At 37.7% G+C, this 26219-nt stretch overlaps 2 protein-coding genes across 3 annotated transcripts in view; one reads left to right on the top strand and one right to left on the bottom strand.

The window, feature by feature from the left end:
- LOC129247133 (trissin-like) overlaps positions 1 to 24764 on the bottom strand; it is an 84489-nt gene extending 59725 nt beyond the window's left edge. Inside the window, exons 1-2 of one of the 2 annotated variants that reach the window (XM_054886086.1) lie at positions 24420 to 24764; positions 13756 to 13873 (exon numbers count right to left, since the gene is read on the bottom strand). In XM_054886086.1, coding sequence (XP_054742061.1) covers positions 13756 to 13810 — 55 coding nt within the window. In that variant the 5' untranslated portion in view covers positions 13811 to 13873; positions 24420 to 24764. The remainder of the gene's footprint in view (positions 1 to 13755; positions 13874 to 24419) is intronic. The other variant, XM_054886101.1, reaches the window with a different exon arrangement.
- On the top strand, positions 177 to 14424 carry LOC129247102 (uncharacterized). Its single transcript, XM_054886032.1, has 5 exons — positions 177 to 1989; positions 2059 to 2168; positions 2583 to 2715; positions 2780 to 3245; positions 3300 to 14424. The coding sequence occupies exons 1-5, from the start codon at positions 1040 to 1042 to the stop codon at positions 6714 to 6716; spliced, it is 5076 nt and encodes a 1691-aa protein (XP_054742007.1). The 5' UTR covers positions 177 to 1039; the 3' UTR covers positions 6717 to 14424.
- Positions 24765 to 26219: the final 1455 nt, after the last annotated feature.

Genomic DNA, 26219 nt, shown 5'->3' with positions numbered 1-26219 from the left:
TTTATTTCCTATAAATAATAATAATAATATTTTCCTTTTTTTGATATGAATGTACATTCAATATTAAAAGTTGTAAGAACGTATTCCGTTTTTCCGTTCCGCGTTCTCAAATAAATTCCTCATCATCGCTGCCAACCTAAACATAAATTCTGTGCATTAAACGTCTGGCAATACCATGAACGCGTTTTAGAGCGCAGATAAAAGTTAATATTTTTCGTGTTGCAAAATATAAGAAAATGTAATTTTCCTATTCAAACGCGCAAGTAAAGTCAAAAAGTACTTTTGTCAATTGCTTTTATGCAACAAGTGCAAACAAATTAAATAGATGCTGTGTTAAAACTATTTTACAGTGCTTATATGAAGAGGAAAAAAGTTCAGCGCAAAACCATAGCAGCAAATTAAGCGTAGTGACGTTTGGTGCTTTCGGACACAAGAAAATGTTTAATTATCGTGTTTCTCTGCCGCAGCATTTATTATCACCATTATCGCCCTTTCATAAACAACAACGTATTGCATAGTCCACTTCCAGTGAGGCAGCATACCATTGTGTGTATTGGAACTTCAAAAAACAAGCCGAAGGCGAAGGGGTAATCTAAAAAGCGTTACGCAGTGGTCGTCAAACCGCAGCAGCCGCAGTACACCTTCCGCAAGGGTGTACCTGTGTGTGTATGCGTTTTTGTTTGCTTGTGCGGCGTAGATTAGCGGGTGGAAGTGGAGGTCGGTTGTTTGTCTTATCAGCGCTCCAAAGTGAGCCCTGACGCCAGTGGGCTGCTTATTGTGCCCGCAATAGCACAGTCAACGTACGAGACTGTCGTTGGTGAATAGTGCCGGCCGTCGAAGGTCAGTCGATATGATATTTATTTGTTGTTGTAGTTTAGACTAAGTTAAGCAGAATCGTTATATTTCGCACATTCGTATCAACGAAAGTTAACACGGCGCCGTACGTAGCGACATATTTTGTCGCGCGGCCTTACGCCAAAAGCTGGATATCGCAACAGCAGCCGCGACATTTCTGTGAACAACACAACGAACCCTTTACATGGACATGACCGACAAGAATGCTGGTGACAATGGAACGCAGTGGTCGAAAACATTGGAGTCACAAAAAGCTGCTCTTGCCGCAGAACAAGAAAAGCAACTTAACTCCTGCATACAGCAACTGCATCAGCATCAGCAACGCCTATACGACCCAGCAGCGTTAATGCCAGCCCATAGCAGCATTTTTGGAGCAGGTGTTGGTGCCACACTCGGGCATCCAGCACATCCAGACGGTATAGCAACTTACGCAAGTGCGCGCTTTCATCCACCACCAATACCAACTCAACAGTCAACAATAGATGCAACAAACGTATCACATACTATCGCGCACCAGCATTCCCAACGTCAACCGCCACACCTACAGCATCAACCATCACCAACGCATGCACCAGCTACAGTGCTAACAGCGCCAGCAGCCGCTTCGCCTAATGTACCTGTACAAAGTGGCTTTGTGCCGCCACCATTACTGCCAGGTTCAGCTGGTGCTGTGACCGCTGCCGCAACGTCAGTTTTAACGCCAAATCCATTCGCAGTCACACAACAGTTGGATCATCTTACCTCACATTTGAATTTACAACAGCAATTAGAGTTGAATAAAATCATTAATGCGATGAACACACAGGTTAGCGCAGTTTGTACAGCAGGGGTAGGAGGCAATAATGCAGGCAACTTAGCCAGTCAGCGGCAAGCAACACGGCACATTACAACCGATGTGCCAATGACTAGTGTTGGTACTAGCAGCAGCAGCTGTGGCGATGGAATTGGCGCTATGTCTGGTGCTATTAGTAGCACAATTGCTGAGAATGTTTTAAACGCGATAAGCGCGACCCCAAATAGCAGTGTTAGTTCCAGTGTACCCGCCGTGCATGGACGTTTGACGGGTATTGGTGTAAGGATACCAGATGATGAACGATTACAACATATACAGGGGGTAGTTGAGACGGGTCTTAGGTAAGTAACGTGCGATTTTAGTTATATATATACAAATTAATATATGCTTCTCTATTAACTTCTCTGAAGCGAGTTAGCGAAGCAGCAAATAGAGCAAATCGCCGATCGCATCGCAACACTGAAGCCGGTGGAAAAGTTGTTGCTTTATTTGCGTTTGCCCGGAGAGACACCCGAAACAGGTATTAAAAAATGTTGAATGATGAATTCATGACAACTTTGATTCAGTTTTATACGTATTGTTACAAAACCAACGTTGGTAATAAGAGTTGAGCTTCCAGTAATTCATGTAGAACACCTTCACGATCTGCCTAGATTTTCCGAGTTCAATGCTGCCGCTATGGCATTCTTTGTTTGAAAAATACGCTGGAATACACCAAAGTGTACATAGCGCGTCGGCTATGAGAATCTTCGTATTAGAAATATATATTTGGATATTTGACAACTAGTGAAATACCATAAGCGCACAGAATAGGAAAAAGTCGTATGTGCAGCAAATTGAATTGCCGAAATGTGAATCGCTTAGCATTTATTGGGCTGTAGCCTGTATAATGAAGATAATTAAGACAATTTTTGTGGTCTTTATATGCTTTTAGATCCGCTGCGCCATCCGCAAAACCCATTGGGCACACGTTCTGAAATAAATCACACCATCAATTGGGTACGCTCACATCTGGAACATGATCCCAAAGTGTCCATACCAAAACAGGACGTGTATAATGATTATATGTAAGTAATAAATTTATTTTTATTCGGCAACTTAATAGGCAGATATAAATATTTCTTACTGCAGCGCATATTGCGATCGGCTCGACATCAAACCGCTTTCCACAGCAGATTTCGGCAAAGTAATGAAACAGGTGTTCCCCGGCATACGACCACGTCGATTGGGCACGCGCGGCCATTCACGTTATTGCTACGCAGCTATGCGTAAAACTACAAAATTGGATGCACCGCAACTGCCACTACTTGACACTGTTGCCGCCAATGAGTCGTCAATTATTAGTAGTACAAGTAGCGCTGGCCTGCAGAATGACTCGGGTGAGGGCATTGCTGGTAAAGAAACCTGGGAAATAATACGTAGCTGGGCAGAAAATGTGTTGCATGTGAAGGTTGATAGCGCGCAGGAGCTTGCGTCATGCATCAAAAACACTGTTAGCGGAGGCAATGAATTAACAGCAACGAATGCGCGGACGGCCGGTGGTGCTGTGCATAAAAAATACACACCGCGTGAACCGAAAGAGAAACGTTTGATGGCGGTAACTTTTTGTGCATTAAATCTAATTAAAATTTACCAATTTTGTTTTTTTTAGGATATGGGTCCGCTGAAGAAACGGCGCAAGAGAAAACGCAAAGGCTCCTCATCGTCAGAGTCCACTTGTAGTCAACCACAAGCACAGACGCAGCAACATTCTACCACGTCGGCGGTCGATGAGCAAGCAGTCGATGTAAAACCAGCTATAAAAGCTGAGCTGGTACAAATCAAACAAGAAATACTAGAGTCGCCCACAATGCAGCGGGTACAACATTTACCAGCTGCTGCGCCGCAGCTACCACAAATGGCCACAGTCACAGACAACTTTTTGCAACAACAGCAACAGCAGCAAATGTTGCCTATGAATTTGGTAACTGAGCAGCGAACTGTGTTGGCACGCGCACCACCTTCCGCCAGTGCCTTTGGAGTCGTCCAGCCACAACCTCAAACGTCACAACAACGACAACCAATACGCACTGCCTTAGTTGGCGTACCCTCTAGTACAACAGCCGTCAAGAATCTAACTCCGAAAATCATTGAACTGGGTGCATCCACATCAGCTGCAGGGCCAGCTAACGCTGTACATGAGCCAACCACAGTTATCAAGGAAGAAGAATTTTTAGATGAGTATAATCCGAATATATTTTGCAAGAAAGTACGCAAAGCACAACAAACGAAGGGATTTTGGGCCAATTCGCCCACCTCCGTTTCGAGCAGTGTGGTCGTGCCTACTATTACTACAACAGCACCGGCTAGTGAAGTAGTGGCTTTGTCAACATCATTGGCGGCTGTTGCAACTTCAGTTATTGCAACGTCTACCATGTCTTCTAGCCATTCTTCGGCATGTAATCAAGATGCAGGGCTTACACCAACCGATTTGATGGGTCCGCCCGCACAAATTGGCGGCAACCCATCCGTCAGTCCCTCAAACTCAATATTAGGCGCGGACAGTAGTGGGACCACACCTCAACCCCCAACTGCTGCATCGCCTAAGGTCTTGTCACGGAATATGCTACAGATGCGCGCTAAGCGTCAGCAAATAATCGCTGCTCTAACAGCCGAAGCGGCTGCAAATGCGAATAACAACCTACCCGACGGCGATGCGAGTGATCTACCAGCAAATTTGGGATTGCCGCGTGAACGTGTCATAAGCATATGTAACATGGACAAACACGAATTGGACGATTACTTCGTAGCTGATGAAGTGGAGGAAGAACCGGAGGATCAAGAAACCGAACTGCTTCAATATTTTCAGACGAGAGACGCTGAGGAAAAATGGAATTCCTTAGATGCTATAAAATCCAGTAGGCATCCAACAGCCTTGACGCAGGCAGCGATTACAACAATGCCAGCAACAACAATGTCGACAGTAGTGGTGTCAACGGCGCTTGCAAAAACGGCAACGTTGGTGACGAAATCAACGCCTCAAATAGCCAAAGACGTTGGCAGGCAGCAAAGTGCACAAATAGTTGCCACAGATGGCTACAGTTATGCATCACAATTGTCAAATGGTGGTTTCACTGCCTCTGCCAGCAACAAAAAACACATGGCATTAGGCACGACAGCGACAAAAGCGGCAAACCCCACGACAACAATGGCTGTTGGATCAGCCTCAGCGTCTCTCACCTTTATGTCACAGAAGCATCAACAACAACAACACCATCAACAGCAAATGCATTCACAGACCAGAAAAGGAGCTACGCAGCAAACTCTTGCAACAAGCCACATTAACAACAACAAACGCAAAATTAGTTTAAGTGGGCCAACACTAAATGCCGCCGAAGTAATGGCGACGCGTAAGAATTGCATTTTCTTTCCCATATCACCTAACAGCAATACGGGAAGTGGTGGCAGAAGTGGCACAAAAAATATTGGCAACAACGCAAACAACAAATTTAATGGTAGCAATGCATCGTTAAATACCGCAAACATGTCCAACTCCAATAACGGTAATGGTGGTGGTGGCTCATTCTTTGTCAGTCCTGGGCAAAGTGCGCATCGGGTACGTCCCAAGCCAACGTTCGCGCTGGGTAAGCAGCTGTCCTTGGATCATGATTCCAGCGATCCGATGATCGGTGCCAGCCGCCGACGCCGAAGCTATGCCAATCTTGTCATATCCGGCGGCAGTAATTCGCTCATACCGCTAACCTCGGCCTCTGCACCGCCGAGTCCATCTGTTTTACAACAACAACAGCAGTTCTATGGTGCTGGTTTCTTTAACGATACCATGACTCAGCAGCAATGCAGCAACAATTCTGCAGGTGGTGCGGCCTATAATCAGCTCAATAGTAACACTACTGTAAACGCGGCCGATATATTGGCGGCTGACCAAAACTCGCTGGATTTGGATATGTTTAGCGCTTCTGCGGGCAGAGCTATGGAATATGATGAGTTGGCACTGGATGAACTTACAACGCCACTTAATGAAATGCAACGTTCGCAATCGGTACCGCTTTCACAGCTGCAGCGCATACATTCACCGGCGTTTAATCGTAGCTTTATAAATGCGCCTTATTCTGCATGCACGTCCGTTGCGCAAACGCCAGTGCCACACGAATTTGCCGACTCATCAACGCTTTTCTCCGAGAACAGCTGTAGCGAGACCAGTGGCGGCGCTAGCGGTGGCATGAATGGCAGGCATAGTGCGCAAGTGGTAGCTGCTAAATTACTGGACGACGAGGCCGCCCTATTAGCGACTGATACAGCCGCAATGCTTGATAACTTAGACGTAGCTGAAATGTTTCCCGCAGATTTTTTGCGCATGAAATTTCCAAATAATGTACAGAGTAACGCCGCAACAACCACTTGTTCCTCAGCGGGTTCCTCGTCAGGGTACAGCAGCAGCGCTTGCACGACCTTTGGCAGTGCTGCGCTAATATCAGGTACCGGCGCCAATAGCTTACTCGGCAGCACCGGCAATACAATGTCCCGTTCGGTACCATCCACGCCGCTGCCGCATCAACAACAGAGCCCATTTGCATCATACTTTTATGGCGGACGCCGACGTCTCGAAGAGGAGGTACATCTCTCTCCATCGCTCACAACACCTGGCAAAACTGTGGGCGGCACGTTCACTACTACTGTTTTCAAATATGGCAACAATGGCGATGGTTCAGTAGAAGGTGGCGGGGGCAGCGTCAACAACAACTACGACATGTCACGCTCCATGCCAACGACGCCCACAGCAACACCACGTTTTCGCTATAGTCCAACAGAGTTTACACGCGAATTTCTTAGTAATGGCAATACCAATACCATCGACAGCCTCATAAGCGGCAGCGCAAACGCCGGCAGTCTTACCGATGCTGGGGCGCCCAGCGAGGGCCTAAGTGCCGCCCTCACAGGGCTCACCGGCAACAACGATGCTCTTATTGATGACAGTTGTGGTCTATCCACGGATGCATTCGTCAACCACACTGTTGCCGACGCTGAATCAATGATGGCTGAATCTATCGAGCTGCTGGGAAATTTGTAGAATTTGCATGAAGGGGAAGTGGAGTTGATTAATAGCAACGGCAACAACAGCAAGAACAGAAACAGTAACAATACACAACCCGTAAAGTCAGAAACGTCTGATGCGCCACGATCAGTGGTTATGCAACGGCTGGCCGCTGATGAAGAGGATGTGCAAGAAGTGGTGCCTGCGAGTATTGTTGTTGGACTGTTGTTGGAGCAGGTCGGTAAGCTTTAAACAGTTTATTGCCTTCGTAGTTCTTATATCTTACCACACACACACATATTTGCCAAAAGCCTTGTAAGGGAAGAATATAGGTTAATGATTGGATTGAAGGGGAAAGAGGTTGCAAGTGTATAACTGACTTTATGCAAAATCTTGAGTTTGTACAATAGGAGGTGGAGGAGCTAATTGACTTTGGAGAATATTTTATGCTTTAAATTCATAACAACATTAATTACTTTGGGAGTAGCCAGAGAAAAGACGACTGTCGGTCAAAATAGCCGAAGGTATTCAAACGTTAAAGAAGCAAAGGAAATTATAAGCTGAGTCAGAAGTGTAGCTTACTGAAACAATGAAATACGAGTTTTTGAAAAGCCTAAATGTTTTTGCGAAATGCGTAATAAGACGCTTTGATCGCTCATCAACAATAGAAGGACGGCCACGCTTTCCTTGTTTTAAGTAATCTGTGGGATGTTTAAAAATCTTTACCAAAGTAGTTTCACTTATTTCAGCAATTTCCCTATTTTTTACCTTCCTCACGCAAGTGGACAACTATTTTTACCATGGATTCTGAAAGGAACCTTCCGAAGTGCATTTTTGCTTATATAACACGTGAAATAATATCGAAGTCTTCAACGTTTAACTGAACGTAACGTAACGAAATGTTTAATACTTGGCTTTAAGGCTTGATCCACTATTTATTTCGCACGGAAAAAACGCGTGTCCTAAAACGGTCCCGAGAAAAAAGTAAACAAAACTAAAAATTATTATTCCCTGCAAAATTGCATTACCAGAGCTTAAATCAGATTTGTTCCGCGTAACATATGTTTTGGCCTAACATATTTCAGTTGTATGGTTTTTAAACTATTTGTGTCATTATTAATTTCGCTGAAGTAGAAAAGCAAAATAATAATAATAGTTGCTTTACCTTTGATTACCAGCAGGTCATGCGTAGCGTACCGACGCATTCGAGTAGTGAAGCCAGTCTGAGAGCCAGAGTTATATAAAAAGCTTTCATAACATGTAAGCGCTTTCATTATGAGTAGTGCTTTCACTTCTTTGGAAGTAGTTTCAATTTAAAAAAGCTCAAGTGTTTTTATCATGTTCAAGAAGTTTCTGAAGCTTTTAAAGATTTTACAGTAGTATAAAGTCAGTTGCAACCTTGGAGGCAGTAATAAGCTTAAATATATTGAACTGGAGAACCAAAAAAATGTGGGGATTTTCCTCTTGCTGGGATGCTGTATAAAGGTCTCTTTTACAAGCCATTTTGACAGTACAGTTTTACTTTGGCAAATGTGTTTAGGACTCGAGAGCCAACAAAGCTTTCTCTTCAACCGTCACCGCGCCCAAAAGTGAAAATTGCCCCTTTTTTTATTACTTTAATTTTCTAATTTCTCCTATTTACATTAGGAATACCAAATACATTTTTCTTTTTTTTTGTCTTTAATTAACTATTTAATTTTATGACACTCCAAACATCAATGTAAACTGATTCTTTATTAGGTATTATTTTTATTTGTTATCTCCATTCAAAACTCGCTGTTTTTTGAGAAATAAATTGATTGTAAAATGTTGGAGCATGTATTTTTATACATGTATGTATATTTATTTATATATGTATGTGTAATGTATTGATTGTATTTAATATGTAATTACACACTAAAAAGCTGTACATACATACGTCTACATTTATACATGTATGTATGTATGTCTGCGTTGTAGTATATGTATGAGAAGTACATTTCATATAGGGAATTTTTTATACAGCGCGAAATTATAATAATCCAAAATAAATTTGTAAAACGTTTTTCAACCTATAATTTCAATTTGTAGACCCATTTTCAGTTGAAGAATGTATAGCATTCGGGTTAAAGCAAAGCAAAAAAATAATAATATTGTTGGTGAACGATTACAGAGTTGCATTTTTATCGAAATTAAAAAGAAAACCTGTTTTAATTTGCTTAAAGCGGAGAAATATTAACAAAAACAAATTATCGAACTTATTGAGGGTTTCATTTGAGCGATTGCCTTATCATACCGTACTCGTATCGCCGGAAAATTAAGAAAATAAAATAAAATCGGTACTATCTTTTTATTAAAAAAACATTTTAAAACACTTTGCGAATTCGATACCTACATACGTACATATATTGCTAGCAGTTAAATTTCTTAACATTAATTGAAAGTTCGATAGTTCGGAGTAATTTTGAAAGCTCCAAGCTTCCGTAGTCACCGAAGGAATCGAAAAGAAAAACAAACATAAATTAAATAAAAATAATTTAACAAAAACTAAAGAAAATAAATTTTTTGTATATTTGTAATATATTGGTAATGAAATTTTAGACCGCCCCATATGATCAAAATTTTTTAAATACTACATAGAATGCAAAAAAAATGTGAGCTTTTATTGTAAAATTGATACTTAATTTTTATTTCAATTTATCAATATCAACTTTTAATAATGTAAATAATATCTATAAGCAAATTTTGTTATGTATGTATGCACATTTTATATGCGTACAAAAAAAATATTTTGTAAAAATTTCATAAGCGCCTTGCGTGTAACATAACGACATTTTGTGTAGGTATGTTTCACCGATTATGTTTATCATAATTACTTTGTCCTTATTAAATAGCTACTTAGCATTGCTGTTACAAAAAAAAAACAAAAATTATTTAAAAACAAATTTATAAAACACATTTTTCAAGTGCACCCTGAATTTTTATTGTACTTCGTTATGAAAAGTTACTGCGCCCTACAATTCAATTTACAAAAATTAATGATTTGCTTATTTAAAAAAAATTATAAAATTTTGTTTTTAAATAAGTTAGTTATTTTATTTTAATAAGCTTTCTAATTTTTTTAAAATAAATTGTTCAATAATTTTTAAACTTAAATCCCGAAATTCAATGTACATATGTATGTGTTATTAGGGTAAGCAGAGTTGAAAGTCAACTTCCACTTTGAACAACTAACGTGTTTTAAACGAGCAAAGTTTTGTTTATTTTCTCGAAATTTACCTCGTGAAAGCATCAATACTATGAGAAATGATATTTGTTTCTTACGAGCTTCAGCATTGGGCTGAAGTTTGGACATAAGCTTTCCTATGAACACTGGATCGAAACCTTGATAGGAGACTGCATTTATCATGCTTTGCATTACGTCATCGATTGATAGATATGTTATCATCATTGAAATAAAGTCGTCAGTTTCAGGTGCTTCTGCTTCCAATACTTAAATGTCAAAAGTAGAAGGTCTAGTTGTCATAGCAGATGAGATCTCCTCACCCAGATTAAAACCATTTCCTCCTTGTTCCATTTTTGTAACTTTGATTTTTCTTGAATCTATAGATAGGGATGATAAACTTTGACTACTTGACTCAGAAATGGATGCTGTGGAACTCACTAAAATTTGTGATGTGGATGGACAAACACAAGGGTCAATATCACACTGACAACATACACTTGTTTGCTCAGGAGTTTTCTTCAAAATCTTCTTCTTCCTCAGGATCAAATTAGCCTTCTGCTTTAACACTCTGAATTCTGACAGATGAGTTTTTAGACCAGCTGCAGATGTCTTATTTCCAGGATGTATCTTATCAAAGAAAGCTTTTTTCTTCTTTTCATTGTCTGGTAAACTTAAAAATGTTATTCTTTGTGTTCTGTTATTCTCTAATGTTATTTAGAAGGTTTTTGTGTCTGTAGTTTTGATTAGTTACATAAAAATTGTGCCTTTAAAAAGCTTTTACAAAGTTGAAGCACTTAAAGTATGCGTATAAAAAATGTTTGACAATTTGAAGCTTCGGCTATTAAAAAAACTCATTTCTCCGTGTTTACCGTTTTTTGTGTTTCTCTCCAGGTTCAGACTCTCCATTGCACAGCTAAGTCATTTTGCAAGCCAATTAATTGTAAATAAGCCTATATAGGTTTGAAAAACTTCTATTGCATGCTTTTAAGAAAATTATATTTTTTTTATATTTATGATGTTTTGGGAAAATGCCTAGAAAATCATACAATAAAAGACCACCAAAAAATCTTTACTTCGTAGCTCCAAAAGTTTAGTGTAGTCTGAGCGCTTTGCGAAAAGCTATAAGTTCTCCAATCCTTTCTTCCTTGATTATGTGTTTTTTTCTCAAGAAACGGAGTATACTTGAGCTTTTATTGCATACTTTGATTGTTAAATTAGAAAGTGATTAAATTTAAATTAAAATTTAAAATTTAATTATTCAATTTTGTGAATGTATCGCTAAAAGCATAGATTTAATTTTCAAATATCAGTAAATAAAAACGTTCACATTGACAAATTCGTATGATGCGTCTTAAAAGCTCAGCGTAATTTAAGCGCCTTTTGGTGCTCTGTAATTTTTCGCCCTTTAAAATGTTTTAAATTCCTTTCTAGAAAAGTTTCCAAAGGTCAGAATTTCACTGCTGCAATACTTGAATTTTGTGTAAAACACTTACAAATTAATAAAAAAAATCGGTTGCTACGGTTTGAAAATCCAAACCTCTTTATTTCAAAGATTCTTTTTAACGCTCTGGTCACTCGACACGAACGGGCTACACTTTTTAATTTACTTTATCCACAAGTTCTTAAATTTTATAACATATCTGCAGGTTTTTGAAACCATCAATAATGACTTCACTCTCCATCTATGAAATTCAATTCGATTCAAAATTTGAATATCAAAACGAGCGAAAGTCGATCGAACAGTTCGAATTTTGCTTAAAATGAAAGAATGCAAGATTTACAAGATTGCGCAAATTGAAAAATTTTCATAGTGTGCGGTCATTTTAGAGAAGGTGTGCGAGAGCAACGAGTCCGCTCCAAAAAACAGTCTATGAAAAGTTAGGTTAGGTTTTTGTAAAGCTCGAAGAGAGTGAAAATGAAATGAGAAAAGTGTTAAGCTGCAATTAGTGGTGCCCTACCTTAGCTATAATCGTAACTATAGCCATCAACTGTTCTGATCAAACATATAGGTATCACTATAAACGATAATAAGTGCCGGACCATAGCGCCATAATCATAACCGTAGCCGTATGTTTCTATTGAATTTGGGTTTTTCGTCGTAACCGTAAGCAGCTGCAATATACTTTACATTTGTTTTGATATTTGCGTTAAAAATTTGAATATAAGAAATAAACGACGAAAAATCAATAGACTTAATTGAAAATTAAGAAATTAATTGTCATTACTTCTACTTCAATATCAGCTGTTTATGGTTACGGTTGACTAATCACCAAGTGCTGCTGCGGCTATAGTTATGGTTACGGCTATGGCGTAATGGCTACGGCAACACTAATTGCAGCTTTAGTCCTAAAGAAAAAATGGGGAGAGCAGTTATTTGTAAACACAACCAATTCAATGTGAATGTATTGTAAACTGTTCCTGTAAAGTTCCCAGATGACTGATATACCGATAACAATACCACGATATACGCAACCTTATTTATACTCTTAACCGATATATTCAGTAGAAAGCACTAACTTGATTTATGTTGTTTTATCAAAAATAGACAGATATGCGTCTTTTACTTCTATGTACATATGTATTACAATAGTTATTAGGCAATTTGCTGGTCTTTAGTCTACAGCGCTTTAATATGTTTAAATATGTGTAAATATTTGCTTTTAGTGTTAATAGTTTTTGAAATTCCCTATTTAATAATTTTTATTTAGGATTAGGGGAAGAGACTTTTTGTGTTTTTTTTTTCTTCTTTTTTTTCTTTTTTGCCTTCTTTTGCTTCTTTTCTCTATGTAGGCCACCTATGAATACAAAATATATACATAAATGTAAGCTTTAGGTTATTATGGTAAAACCCACACCCTCTTGCGAACTGTTTACGCAAATAAAAACTTTGTTTTTTAACTATTATGTAACAGAAAAAAATAATTATGTTAAATAAAATGTAATTATTGAGTGAATACTTATTTCAGTCAATTATTTGTTGTTATTTGTAAAAAAAAAATGAAAAAACTGGGCTTAATTTCCTGTTATAAAATGTGTTCTTTGTATTAAATACAAGCACACAAATACATCTATGTATGTTAAGTGGTATTTTATTGTGAAAAATGTTTAAATGAAATATTTATGCTAAACCAAGCTTTTCCACCAACATTTCCTTAAACATGCGCGTTAATTTATGTATAAAATATTTAATTCTCCGAAGCAGCACTAAACTTAAGTAATGATTTATTTAATTATTGCAACAACAACAAACACAACCAATGAGTAAAATAGTCTTAAAATGGAAGGAAATAAATAATAAAAAATATGTATGTGAAAAGAAGTTATGTGTTTGTGCCTCAGGCTTATTTGTGAAGAGAATAAATTGAAAAAAAGAGAATAAAACGCAAAACGAAAAGCAAAATGAATTATATTAAATGACTATTCTTGTAACCATATACATGCATATACCGTTATATAAAACTAAGTATACATTGCTTATACAAAAAGAAATATTGAATGAAAAAATAAAAAAATTAAAAAATTTATACATACATACATATATTTACCATTTACAAAAACAAACAACAAACAAAATCTACGAACAAATTACAAACCGAAATGCGCAATCGTCAAATTCGCCGTCGCATCGGCGATGTTGTAATCGCATAGCTAACAAATTTCTCAACACAACAAAAACACAAAAAACGAAGAATGAAAAATGAAAAGAGATGTATTGAAGTAACTTGTGGCAAACACAGAGTTACAACACGCAAATGAATGGATTTTTAATAATAAAATAAAACTCAGCAGGTTAAATATGCGCCAAAATGAAAAATTTTGAAAATCTCGAAAATTAAGAAAAAAAAAAACAATTTTAACAATAAAACTTACCAGCCGCTAAGAAAATAGTAATAGTAGCAAGCTTGCACTGCACTCTTATATACATACATACATACGTATATGGACATTCAGAAGCCGCCTGATAGGGTTTTACACTAAGCCCACAAAACTATAAACAAATAATGAAAAAAAAGAAAAAACCCAAAATTCAGTATGTAGAAAATATGTTGGCTGCAATTTTTTTTTGTTTACCTTAACTCAACAATATCAATATAGGCAACTAGACATACATATACATATACATACACATATAATAGTACATAGCTTATATACCGCAATCGCAGGCGTAGAAGCGTTAATTAAGTTACAATTCATAGCAAACACAAAAGAATCAATACCCAAACCCCTCAAATAAGTTAATAAGAATGCATCTTGATTTACCAATAAAGGGAATACAAGCAAATTATATGCACGTAAGCAGTGAAGAAATGTCATGAGTGTAATAGCATGTAAAACCACACGACGTGCATACAAATTTAGTACGCGTCTCCATACACATACACACATATTATATAGAAGTACATAGTGCGTAACTAATATAAATATATATATACACATAAATGGAACTTCTTTTTGATAAAAACAAAACAACGTGAATGAAGTAAGATTCTTAAGCCCAAAGGAAATAAAAAATTAATAAAATTAAAAAAACAAAAACGTTTCACATTTTATTATTGTTATACGCATTATTGTTTACTTCTTCTACTATATCGGTTTTGTTTTCTTAGCTGCATAAGAGCTATCGACATCGATAGCTATGATGCTGAGAACTATGGCAGCTGAGAATGGCAAACTGCGTTGGGATTGCAGTAATAGCCCAGATAGACGGCGGTGTTATTCGGGATTAACGGCTTAATTCAGAATTATCTCAGGAAAGAATGCAGCTGATGGGTATTGACAACCAGAGCCAATTCGCATAATTTAAGCGGATTAGTGGAATTTTCAATTGCAACATTGCCGGAAAATATCGGCGTGAATAAAAATAATGAGACTTTTAAAGAGAAGAACAAAAAAAATTGGATTCAATGCTACTTGGCACTAACTCATTCGAAATTACATTGTTTTTATATTTCGAAGCAGCTTGAAAACTAGCAGTTTAAGATTTTTTTTAACGTAAATAATTATTTCTTAGTATCAGAGCAGCTAATGCCCAAAATTTGCTATCCAATAAGCAAATCAGCTGTTCACTAATGCGCGTAACAACTCATTTTACAGATCCATAAGTAAAAACACTTAGCTGGTTGTCAAAAAATGCCCACAGTTGATGAAAAACAATTAAATTTCATATAAAATCGTATCAAAAAGTCTAAAAAATGGCGTAAAAATTCAGATATTTCTCAATAAAAAGCATTATAGTTAAAATATATTAAAAATATTTGTTATTATAAATTTTCCAAGTCAAAGAGATTATTTTGTGTATTTCTTTTTTTTTTTTTGAAAATTCTAATTTGGCATACACTTGACTCGAAAAATAGGAAGAAGAGTGTTTTTACTTGTATTTTTGTGCAATTTTAATAAGAATTAACTGCGCCAGTAATCCCGATTAACGCCGCCGTCTGTCAGTAGTAGTTGAGTAGTTCAATTTTGAGTAGTTAGTTATTAATAGGTTTTGGAAGCTAAGTCAAATGCGTATTTTTAAACGTTAAAGTATAGTAGTGTAGTGTTGAGAGAAAGATTCCTCGGAAGATTTTTGGACCATTACACGTTGGTGACGGCGAATATCATAGCCGATGGAACAATGAGCTGTATGGGCTTTACGATGGCATAGACATTGCGCAACGAATAAAGATCCAGCGGCTTCGTTGGCTGAGTCATGTCGTCCGAATGGATACAAACGCTCCGGCACTGAAAGTATTCGATGCGGTACCAGCTGGTGGTAGCAGAGGAAGAGGGCGGCCTCCTCTGCGTTGGAAAGATCAGGTGGAGAAGGACTTGGCTTCACTTGATGTGTCCAACTGGCGCCGGTTAGCACGAGAAAGAAACGACTGGCGCGCTTTGTTAAACTCGGCCAAAATCGCGTAAGCGGTTATAGCGCCAATTAAGAAGAAGAAAGTATAGTAGTGTAGTGTTGAGAGAAAGATTCTGCGTAAGATTTTTGGACCTTTGCACGTTGGCAATGGCGAATATCGCAGACGATGGAACGATGAGCTGTATGAGCTTTACGACGACATGGGCATAGCGCAGCGAATAAAGATCCAGCGGCTTCGTTGGCTGAGTCATGTCGTCCGAATGGATACAAACGCTCCGGCACTGAAAGTATTCGGTGCGGTACCAGCTGGTGGTAGGAGAGGAACGCCACCTTCCTTTCTTAAGTCAGGGAAATATGATAGTAATTGTATCCATCCAGTCCATCCAGATTGAATACTAAATACTATTTTTTGAATTCACTATGATTGTTATTTGCAACAGAACTCCAAGCCATGTGGTCTCTTGCAAAATCGAGGCAATCTTCTTTACGAAATATATTCAATTCAGATGTGGCGATTTTAGAAGAGTGGATTTGCCGGCTGCAATATTTGCCATTTCATTAATGTTTGCCGTTGAAAGGGCGGAATTTGATGCAATCCTAAGGATTGGCGGGCTTCCTCCGGTGTTAAAACCATCGCAGTTCTGCCTTTGTAGTTTTTACCATAGGAGCCAACTTGTTTCTCGTAAATATCCCCAACATTTGGACTTCCGCCAACCTTCGATGTAGTTTCGATGCGGAGGGCTCGCGTTAATAAATAAATGGTACATTAAGCCAGAGTTTCAGTCCACTATTTTCAACTGGCTTTTGAAGCGAATAACTGACTTGATAACGGGCATACTCACAAGGTTATCTTTGTGAACGAATTTCTGAGTAAGAACTCAAGAAATACCCTCGAGCAATCCACGGGCTCAAGAGTGATGGAACAAAGATTACGAGAAAAATAAGAATAACTTTGCCGTGACTTAATTCTAGATGAAGTGTGTAAAACAAGTTTGAGAGAGATCTTCTTCTTCTTCTTAATTGGCGCTATAACCGCTTACGCGATTTTGGCCGAGTTTAACAAAGCGCGCCAGTCGTTTCTTTCTCGTGCTAACCGGCGCCAGTTGGACACACCAAGTGAAGCCAAGTCCTTCTCCACCTGATCTTTCCAACGCAGAGGAGGCCGCCCTCTTCCTCTGCTACCACCAGCTGGTACCGCATCGAATACTTTCAAAGCCGGAGCGTTTGTATCCATTCGGACGACATGACCCAGCCAACGTAGCCGCTGGATCTTTATTCGCTGCGCTATGTCTATGTCGTCGTAAAGCTCATACAGCTCATCGTTCCATCGTCTGCGATATTCGCCGTTGCCAACGTGCAAAGGTCCAAAAATCTTCCGCAGAATCTTTCTCTCGAACACTCCAAGCGTCGCTTCATCGGATGTTGTCATCGTCCAAGCTTCTGCGCCATACGTTAGGACGGGCATGATGAGAGTCTTGTAGAGTGTTAGTTTTGTTCGTCGAGAGAGAACTTTACTGCTCAGTTGCCTACTTAGTCCAAAGTAGCACTTGTTGGCAAGAGAGATTCTACGTTGGATTTCAAGGCTGACATTGTTATCGGTGTTAATGCTGGTTCCTAAGTATACGAAGTCCTTTACAACCTCAAAATTATAACTGTCAACAGTGACGTGGGTGCCGATACGCGAGTGCGCCGACTGTTTGTTTGAAGACAGGAGGTACTTCGTTTTGCCCTCGTTCACCACCAAACCCATTCGCTTTGCCTCTTTATCCAGTTTGGAGAAGGCAGAACTAACAGCGCGGTTGTTAAGGCCAATGATGTCAATATCATCGGCATACGCCAATAATTGTACGCTCTTATAAAATATTGTGCCTGAGCGATTAAGTTCTGCGGCTCGTACAATGCTCTCCAACATCAGGTTAAAGAAGTCACACGACAGCGAGTCACCCTGTCTGAAACCTCGTTTGGTATCAAACGGCTCGGAGAGGTCCTTCCCAATTCTGACGGCGCTGCTGGTGTTGAGCAACGTCATCTTGCATAGCCGTATTAGTTTTGCGGGGATACCAAATTCAGACATCGCGGCATACAGGTAACTCCTTTCCGTACTGTCGAATGCAGCTTTGAAGTCGACGAAAAGATGGTGTGTGTCGATTCTCCTTTCATGGGTCTTTTCCAAGATTTGGCGTATTGAGAATATTTGGTCGATGGTGGACTTTCCAGGTCTGAAGCCACACTGATAAGGTCCAATCAGTTGGTTGACGGTGGGCTTCAGCCTTTCACACAATACGCTCGCTAGAACCTTATAGGCGATATTTAGAAGACTAATCCCGCGGTAATTGGCACAAATTGCAGGATCACCCTTCTTATGGATTGGGCAGAGCACACTTAAATTCCAATCGGCAGGCATGCTTTCATCCGACCATATTCTGCATAGGAGCTGATGCATGCACCTTACCAGCTCCTCGCCGCCATGTTTGAATAGCTCAGCCGGCAGTCCGTCGGCGCCCGCGGCTTTGTTGTTCTTTAGCCGCGTTATCGCTATTCTCACCTCGTCATGATCGGGTAGCGGAACGACAATTCCGTCGTCAACGATTGGGGTATCGGGATCTTCACTTTCTCTGTGACATGCGCAGCTGTCACTGTTTAATAGGTTCGAGAAGTGTTCCCTCCATAATTTAAGATTGCTCTGTACGTCAGTCACCAGTTCGCCGTCTTTGTTCTTATAGGAAAACGCCCCGGTCTTGAAACCTTCTGTAAGCCGCCGAATTTTCTGGTAGAATTTTCGGGCGTTGTTCCTGTTGGCCAGCATCTCAAGCTCTTCGCACTCACGTATTTCGGCCTCTCGTTTCTTCTTTCGGATAATACGTCTCTCTTCCTTTTTCAGCTCTCTGTAGCGATCCCACATGGCTCGCGTTGCGCCCGATAGCAGCGTGGCTCTATAAGCGGCATCTTTTCTTTCTGCGGCAGCATGACATTCCTCGTCGTACCAATTGTTTTTTCGGGCTCGCCGGAATCCGATTTCTTCTTCGGCGGCGGTACGTAGGGAACGAGAAATGTTGCTCCATTGCTCGCGCATGCCGATTTGTTGGGCAGTGCTTTCGGAGAGCAGGAGTGAGAGTCGAGTGGCGAATCTTCTGGCTGTCTGTTGTGATTGCAGCTTTTCGATGTCGAACATTCTTTGCGTAGGTAGATGTACGTTTTTTGCTGCACAGAGGCGGGTGCGCAGCTTGGCTGCAACAAGGTAATGATCCGAGTCGATGTTGGGTCCTCGGATCGTGCGTACATCTAATACACTAGAAGCGTGTCTTCCATCTATCACAACATGATCGATCTGGTTTCGCGTTTTTCGATCAGGAGACATCCAGGTAGCTTGGTGTATCTTTTTATGCTGGAATCTGGTGCTGCAGACTACCATGTTTCGGGCCCCGGCGAAGTCGATCAGCCTCTGTCCGTTACCGGATGTTTCGTTGTGCAGGCTGAATTTTCCGACTGTGGGACCAAAAATTCCCTCCTTGCCCACCCTGGCGTTGAAGTCGCCAAGCACGACTTTTATGTCGTGGCGGGGGCAGCGCTCATAGGAACGTTCCAGGCGCTCATAGAAGGAATCTTTGGTCGCATCGTCCTTCTCTTCCGTCGGGGCGTGGGCGCAAATTAGCGATATGTTGAAAAAACGGGCTTTGATGCGGATTGTTGCGAGACGCTCGTCCACCGGAGTGAACGACAGTACTTGGCGACGAAGTCTCTCTCCCACAGCAAATCCGACACCGAATTTGCGCTCCTTTACATGGCAGCTGTAGTAGACGTCGCAAGGTCCTATGGTTTTCTTACCTTGCCCCGTCCATCGCATCTCTTGGATGGCAGCGATGTCAGCCTTTACTCTCACGAGGGCATCAACCAGCCGGGCAGAGGCACCTTCCCCATTAAGGGACCGGACATTCCAGGTGCATGCCCTCAAATCATAATCCTTAGTTCGTTTGCAGGGGTCGTCATCAGTATAGGGAGGTCTCATCCGAGGCTTTTTTACACTTTTCATTGGGGGCGATTTTTAAGTGGCGGGTCCCAAACCCAACGCACAACCAGCTATGCTGGAATGTTTCGCCTTCTCACGTTAGCTCACTCCCGAACGGATGTTCGGAAGCTACCCAGAGGATACGTGGGCTAATCCCGGCCGTTGTGAGCTGCTTGATCCATATGCAGAAGAATCGTCCTGGCCATTCCCAAGTGAATGGCGATCAGTAACTTTCCCCACTTGCGTGGACTTCTACACATGGAACCATCCTCCGTTTGAGAGAGATAGAGTGCCAAAATAGCGAGGACTTTTAAACAAAGTTAGGTTAGGTTAATGTGGTTCAGAAAAGAGTGCGAAAAATGCTTTAATGTTAGATCGGCTTTTTAGCACAAGTGCATTATTTCGAAACCCACCTACTTTGAGGGCGATGCAATAAATTTAAATGAATAACGAGTATTGTGGGTTTTAATAGTTAGAGTTTAAACTATCAATGTTTTTGACTTTCACAGCTAAAATATGATCCATAATGTGTAAAAAATTAAGTTTATGGTTAGACATTTACAAAGTTCGCCGAATTGACTGAAGAGCGATTGGTTGAAGATGAACATTTTTCCCAAAAAATCTGCTCTGATTAAGCTCCTTTTCCCTCGGCGCCAATTGAATTGTATTTGAAGTGCGGGATTTCTTTACGTCGTCATTGGGAAGCCGATGCATTCACAGTGAGTATTTTGATCGAGTGGCACTCTTGGACGTTTTTTTGAAAATCAGCAAGAAGGCGCCGTGTTACAAGATTTTTATTGCGCAGGATTAAGGATAATAGAATACAGATGGTCTGGATTTTCATGCACAGCCAACACTATTTTTCCCTGCACCCCACCACTAAGAACGCAGGTATTTCTTGCATCCGTCGATTTCGGCGCACAGTCTTTGAACATCGAATAATCAGCCAAAACGGCGATATTATTTGCCCGCCTAGAAGCTGCGATTTGACTTCATTCATATAATTATACATACATTAAATACGTACATTTTTATTTTCATTTTTATTTTGATTAAATAATTGTACTAAATTAATTAGTAATAATATTTATATACAATTAAGGACAAATGTTACGCCACCCATCCAGAGACGACGATTCAAGTGATGAAATATGAAAGCGAAGTCGCTATTGGTCATGGTGAAAATATTTTAGAGCGCTGTCCAAGATCGCACCGTTCACCGGCTCTCAGCGAATTTGAAGGAGTCAGCTGATTGGCTGGAGTTGACGTCTGAACAATGAGTGTGTAAATACAAGTATAATGAGCGCGCAGAATTCGGTGGCCGAGTACCTGGTGACGTGTTACTCACTCAATTTCGCTTTTCACCATAGCTGCAGGCCAAACCTGGTAATCTATCATCCTTGGAAACTACTTCGCGCCGAACGTGTTGTTTGAGAACATAGAAATATGTACCAAGAACTTCGTTTCATTTGGACTTAATTTTGCGCCAAAAACAATAAAAAAAAATATTAATCTGCAAAGTTGAATTTATTAAATAAAAAGTACCAGTATAGACTTATCAAAAAATCCAATTTTTTATTGCATAAATTGTTAGTATAACTACTCAAGAATATGTGGTAAAAATTTTAAAGCGAAATTCGGATTATTTCTGATTCTATGACTACTTAAGTGACCGCCCGTCGGTTCGGCACCGTAGCGTACGGTAGTTAGAACGGCGTTTTTCTCGAAACGACTTTTTTTAAGCAAAATAGATGAAAAAATATGGTATGAAAAGATGACATTGTGTTCAAGCGTCTCAAAAAGGCGCAATTTTCAATATTATTTTATCAAAGTTAGGTTCATATTCTTAGGAAACATGTTGTTAACGAAAAATGAAATTGGCGGAAATGGCTTGAAAAAATTTGAAAGTGTACTTAAAAATATGAGTAAAATACCCTCCAAGATTAAACAGTTTCTGATTATTCCTTCCTTGCTCAAAAAATTCACGAATAACACCAAAAACTTCGGCCTCCTAAACCGGTTTCCTCCCTTAAATATTTAAAAATCTTCGAACTATTGCACATGTGTTCGTATGGTCGACTTCTGCATGTCTTCTAAAATGACTTCATTGGCAGTCATACTTCTTCAAGTTTTTTATTAGATGCTTAGGCACTAATCCAGTGGAAGATATAATTATTGGAATTATATTCACTTCGCTCGCTTTATACATTCGTTTTAATTCTACTGACAAAGCGGCATATTTTGATATTTTAGTGGAGTATGTGCTTTGGATGTTGCGATTAAGAGGCACCGCTATATCAAACACTTCGTTTTTTTATTTGCCTTGCCGAACAAGATGATGTCAGGTTTGTTGGCAGCTACTGTTTGATCTGAGAATATAAATCTGTCCCAGTACAGTTTAAAATTTGCACTTTCCAATATTGCCTTTGGTTCACATATAAAATACAATAAATACAAATTTATTTTATATATATTTTATTTTATGTTTTTGTTCAAACATCCCGTTCTTTGGGAGGTACTTACACAACTTGGCGGCAGTCAAATGTTTACACTGTTTTAATAAGTTCTTATACTATCGTACTTAACTTACTGAAGAAAATGTCTTATGATGTGGCAAGAATTCAGCAAAGCCGCTTTTTGAAGGTCATAGATGAGGTGCTTCTCCAATTTGAGCTTCTTGAGGTTTTCCTCAGATTTACCTGAACGAGTCCGTGGGCCGATATGATCAGTAACAATATAAAGACCTTTCTGAGTTTCCACCGCCGCTTGATGTCAATCCCCAACTCGGAGTATTTGCTGATTTTCTCTGTGTACGTTTTATGAATATTTTTGTTCAATGGGATGCCAATCTCTATGACAAACGCAACGATGTAATAAACGCCATGTATGGGCATTCGTGACCATTGTTCAACTTTGTACATTTTTGTTGTAGTGTTCCTGCTGTTAAACTCGTGCATCATTCTGAGAGGTGTAAATTTGTCATCAGCTACGCTGACTGCATGGTGAAGTGCAAAGTTTCCGGGGTTTCCATATAAGTAATTTCCAAGTTTCAGGATCAACTTGTCGTGCAGTGCTCCATCGTCAATTACGCCTCTACTTCCTTCTTTCCTAGACAGTGCAAATCTCAACACAGAGCTTTTAGGATGATGCCATTTATGTTTATTCATTATTGTCCGCATCATGCGTTCCAAGTTCTTCAGTTCAGTTGTTGACCATTTTACTATGCCGAAACTATACGAAATTAAAGGTATTGCAAACAAGTATTTTAATGCATATCCATAGCCCGTTTTCTTAAATATGTCGCTGAGGGGATTCATTATTTTATTTGACTTTATTTTCATTATTACTTCCAACTTCCTGTTTTCACCACGTTTCACCACGTTTTCACTGGTCACAAAACCCCAAATGAAACAGAAATTAATTTTTTGTTGTTAATTTTTCTTTTGTATAATGGTTTTGTATGTTTTTTTTTCATTTGTTTATTATTTTCATAATTAATAATTCATATAATTTATTTCTTATTTTTGAACCATTAAAATAATTGCCGTAAATGTAAGTATGTATAATATTTGTTTATTATAATATTTTGCATTTATCCTTTAATTTTTTTTTATATAATATATTAATATTTAGGTATGTATAGCATGTATGTATAATATATGCAATTATATCTATATATATATATATATATATATATACATATTATATATGAGTTTATGTATGCATATGTATTGTATATTTTTACAAAGTTAATTTAATCAAATTGTCATTTACCGTAATTTCTTTGTTGCTGTTACCTAACTTGCATTCGAACATTGCAAATTCCAAATACTTAAATCGAATTGTAATATTTTGTTTTTGCTTCCTTTTAATAATAATAATTGTAATAATTATTATAATAAAAACCAGTAGAATCGTATTTATGTAAGTATATGCTATGTATGTATATGTGTTTATGTATGCATTCTATAAATTTAATTACTCGTACTATAAATATACTTATTGAGTATGTGTGTGTGTTTATGTGTATTTATTACGAGCTCGGTTGTGTGTATTTGGCAAGTATTTTTTTTTGCGTTTTTGTTAATTATTTTAAACTTTTTTACATGTAATATTTTTTTTAGTTTTCATTTTATATTCTAAAGACTGCAATTGAACTATTTAGCGCACTGAAAATTTACAGTAACGCGCACAAAGTTTTTCACAAACACGCAAAAGACTGTGTGTGGTTGGAAAATACAGAAACAAAACAAATTATTTATGTGCATTCATATATACATACCTGTATACTTACATATAAATTAATGCATTTTATCATTTTTTGTTTTTTCTTTACATCTATGTACACTTCGTTTATTATATCAATTGTGTACGAGTAGTCGTATTAACTTTTTCTTATAAAAACTAAAGCGCACTTTCCGTGGTTTTGGTGAAGAGAATTTGTTTTATTCTAAATTATCGTGTCACATTTAGTATAAAAGTCGAAGAAGAAAAGAAAAGTAAAAGTCGTGTGCGAAGAAAAGACAGCTGAGATTTCAACACACACACATCGAAATATTTGTATGCAGGTGTATGCACTCACCTACTTATGTGTTCATTACCACGATTATACAGCACGCTAAGGTTTTAAAATATTTTACTTTCCTTAAAATTCAAATTTGTTACTACGTATTCACACACCTTCAATTTATTGAACACCTTTCGAATCCCATTTGATGTTCGGCAGACACTAAAAATGTTGCTCTACCAATTTTAGTTGAGTTATTTCTCATTTTTCTTATACATATTTTATAACTTTTTTTCCAAATAAACATGCACTTCAGTTGGCTGCTCGTGTGTGGTTTGCTTATTGGTCTATTCGATTTAGGGTTTCCCAATTAATCTATTTTAGTTATTATGGTTCAGCTATTTGTTAATCGTTTAGTAAATTTAATATCTTTGCATTGCCTGAATTGCTATGTAAATTCTCACTATTTACCTATTATACAGATTTCTTTTATATTAAATATTTATTTTTTTTTACGTACTTTTACTTCATATTATATTGTTTTATTGAATTTTATATTTATTTTACAGTTATATTATTTTAAAATTTCGTTTGTTTTATGTTACTTTTATCTTATTTTATTGTAACTTATTTAATTTAGTTTATTTTATTTTTATTTAATTCTTTTATTTCATATTTTTTATTTCATTACATTTAATATTATCTTATTTAATTTTATATCTTTAATATGTTTCATTAATTTTTTTATAATATATATAAGATGTCTAACATTTTTTTCATTTTATTTCATACATTTTTTTATAAACATTTTTTTATATTTTATCTAATTGTTGTTAACTTTTTATTTCATATTATTTTATATCTTTTAATTATAATTAAAAAAAAAATTTTATATACATTTTTTTTATATTAATATATTTTATTTCGCTTAATTGAATTTAATAATTTTTTTTTTATATATAATTTTTATTAATTTTTTATTTTATTATTATTTTATTTTATTCATGTATTTTTCTCATTTTATTTTATTTTGCTTTATTTTATTTCATTTATATTGTGCTAAGTGATGTCACTCTTCGGCCGCCGTAGCCGGAAAAGTTGGTGTGTGACTACCATTCGGAAGTGCGTAGGTTCGAATCTCCGCGCATGAAACATCAAATGATAGAAACAGTTTTTTCAATTACGGTCGTCCCTCGGCAGACAATGGCAACCCTCCAAATACACTTCCGCCAGAAAAAAACTCCTCATAAAAAATATCCGTTCGAAGTCAGCTTTAAACTGTTGCTCCTTCGATTTGTGCAACAATAGGAGAAGGAAATCGGCCAAACACCCAAAAAGAGTGTAAACGCCAATTATATATACTTAGATATTATGATAATTCTGCTGCGTTGTATTATGTTTTTGTTTTTTCTGATTTCTGTTTGTTTCTTCATTTTAATTTATTTTGTTATATTATGTTTTGTAGCTAATTTTTTTTGTATGTTATGCTATGTTATGTTACGCTATGTTATATTATGTTAATTCTATTTCGTTATATTATGCTATATTATTTTTTCTGATTTGTGTTTGCTTCTTCATTTTAATTTATTATGTTATTAAGTTATGCCTTATGGTATTATGCTACACTGTGTTATGTCATCTTTTACATTTTTTTGATTTGGTTTTAAGTTATTTCATTAGTTTGTTTGTTATGCTATGCTTTGTTATATTATGTCACGCAGATTATATTATGTTATTTTATTTGTTTGTTTGTTATGTTATGTTATGTTGTCTAACATTTTTTTTACTCTGATTTGTGTTTGCTTCTTCATTTCAATTTATTATGTTTTGTTATGTTATATTATGCTTGTGATGTTATGTAACACAGTACTATTAAATTTGTAGAATTTTTTTAAATTGCTTTTTAGGTTATATTATTTGTTTATTTGTTATGCGTGTACTTCATTTGGTTTATTTATTTCCTTCTTCTCTTT

Source organism: Anastrepha obliqua, chromosome 1 (assembly GCF_027943255.1).
Source record: "Anastrepha obliqua isolate idAnaObli1 chromosome 1, idAnaObli1_1.0, whole genome shotgun sequence".
NCBI lineage: Eukaryota > Metazoa > Arthropoda > Insecta > Diptera > Tephritidae > Anastrepha > Anastrepha obliqua.
This window is presented reverse-complemented; position numbering and strand designations above follow the sequence as displayed.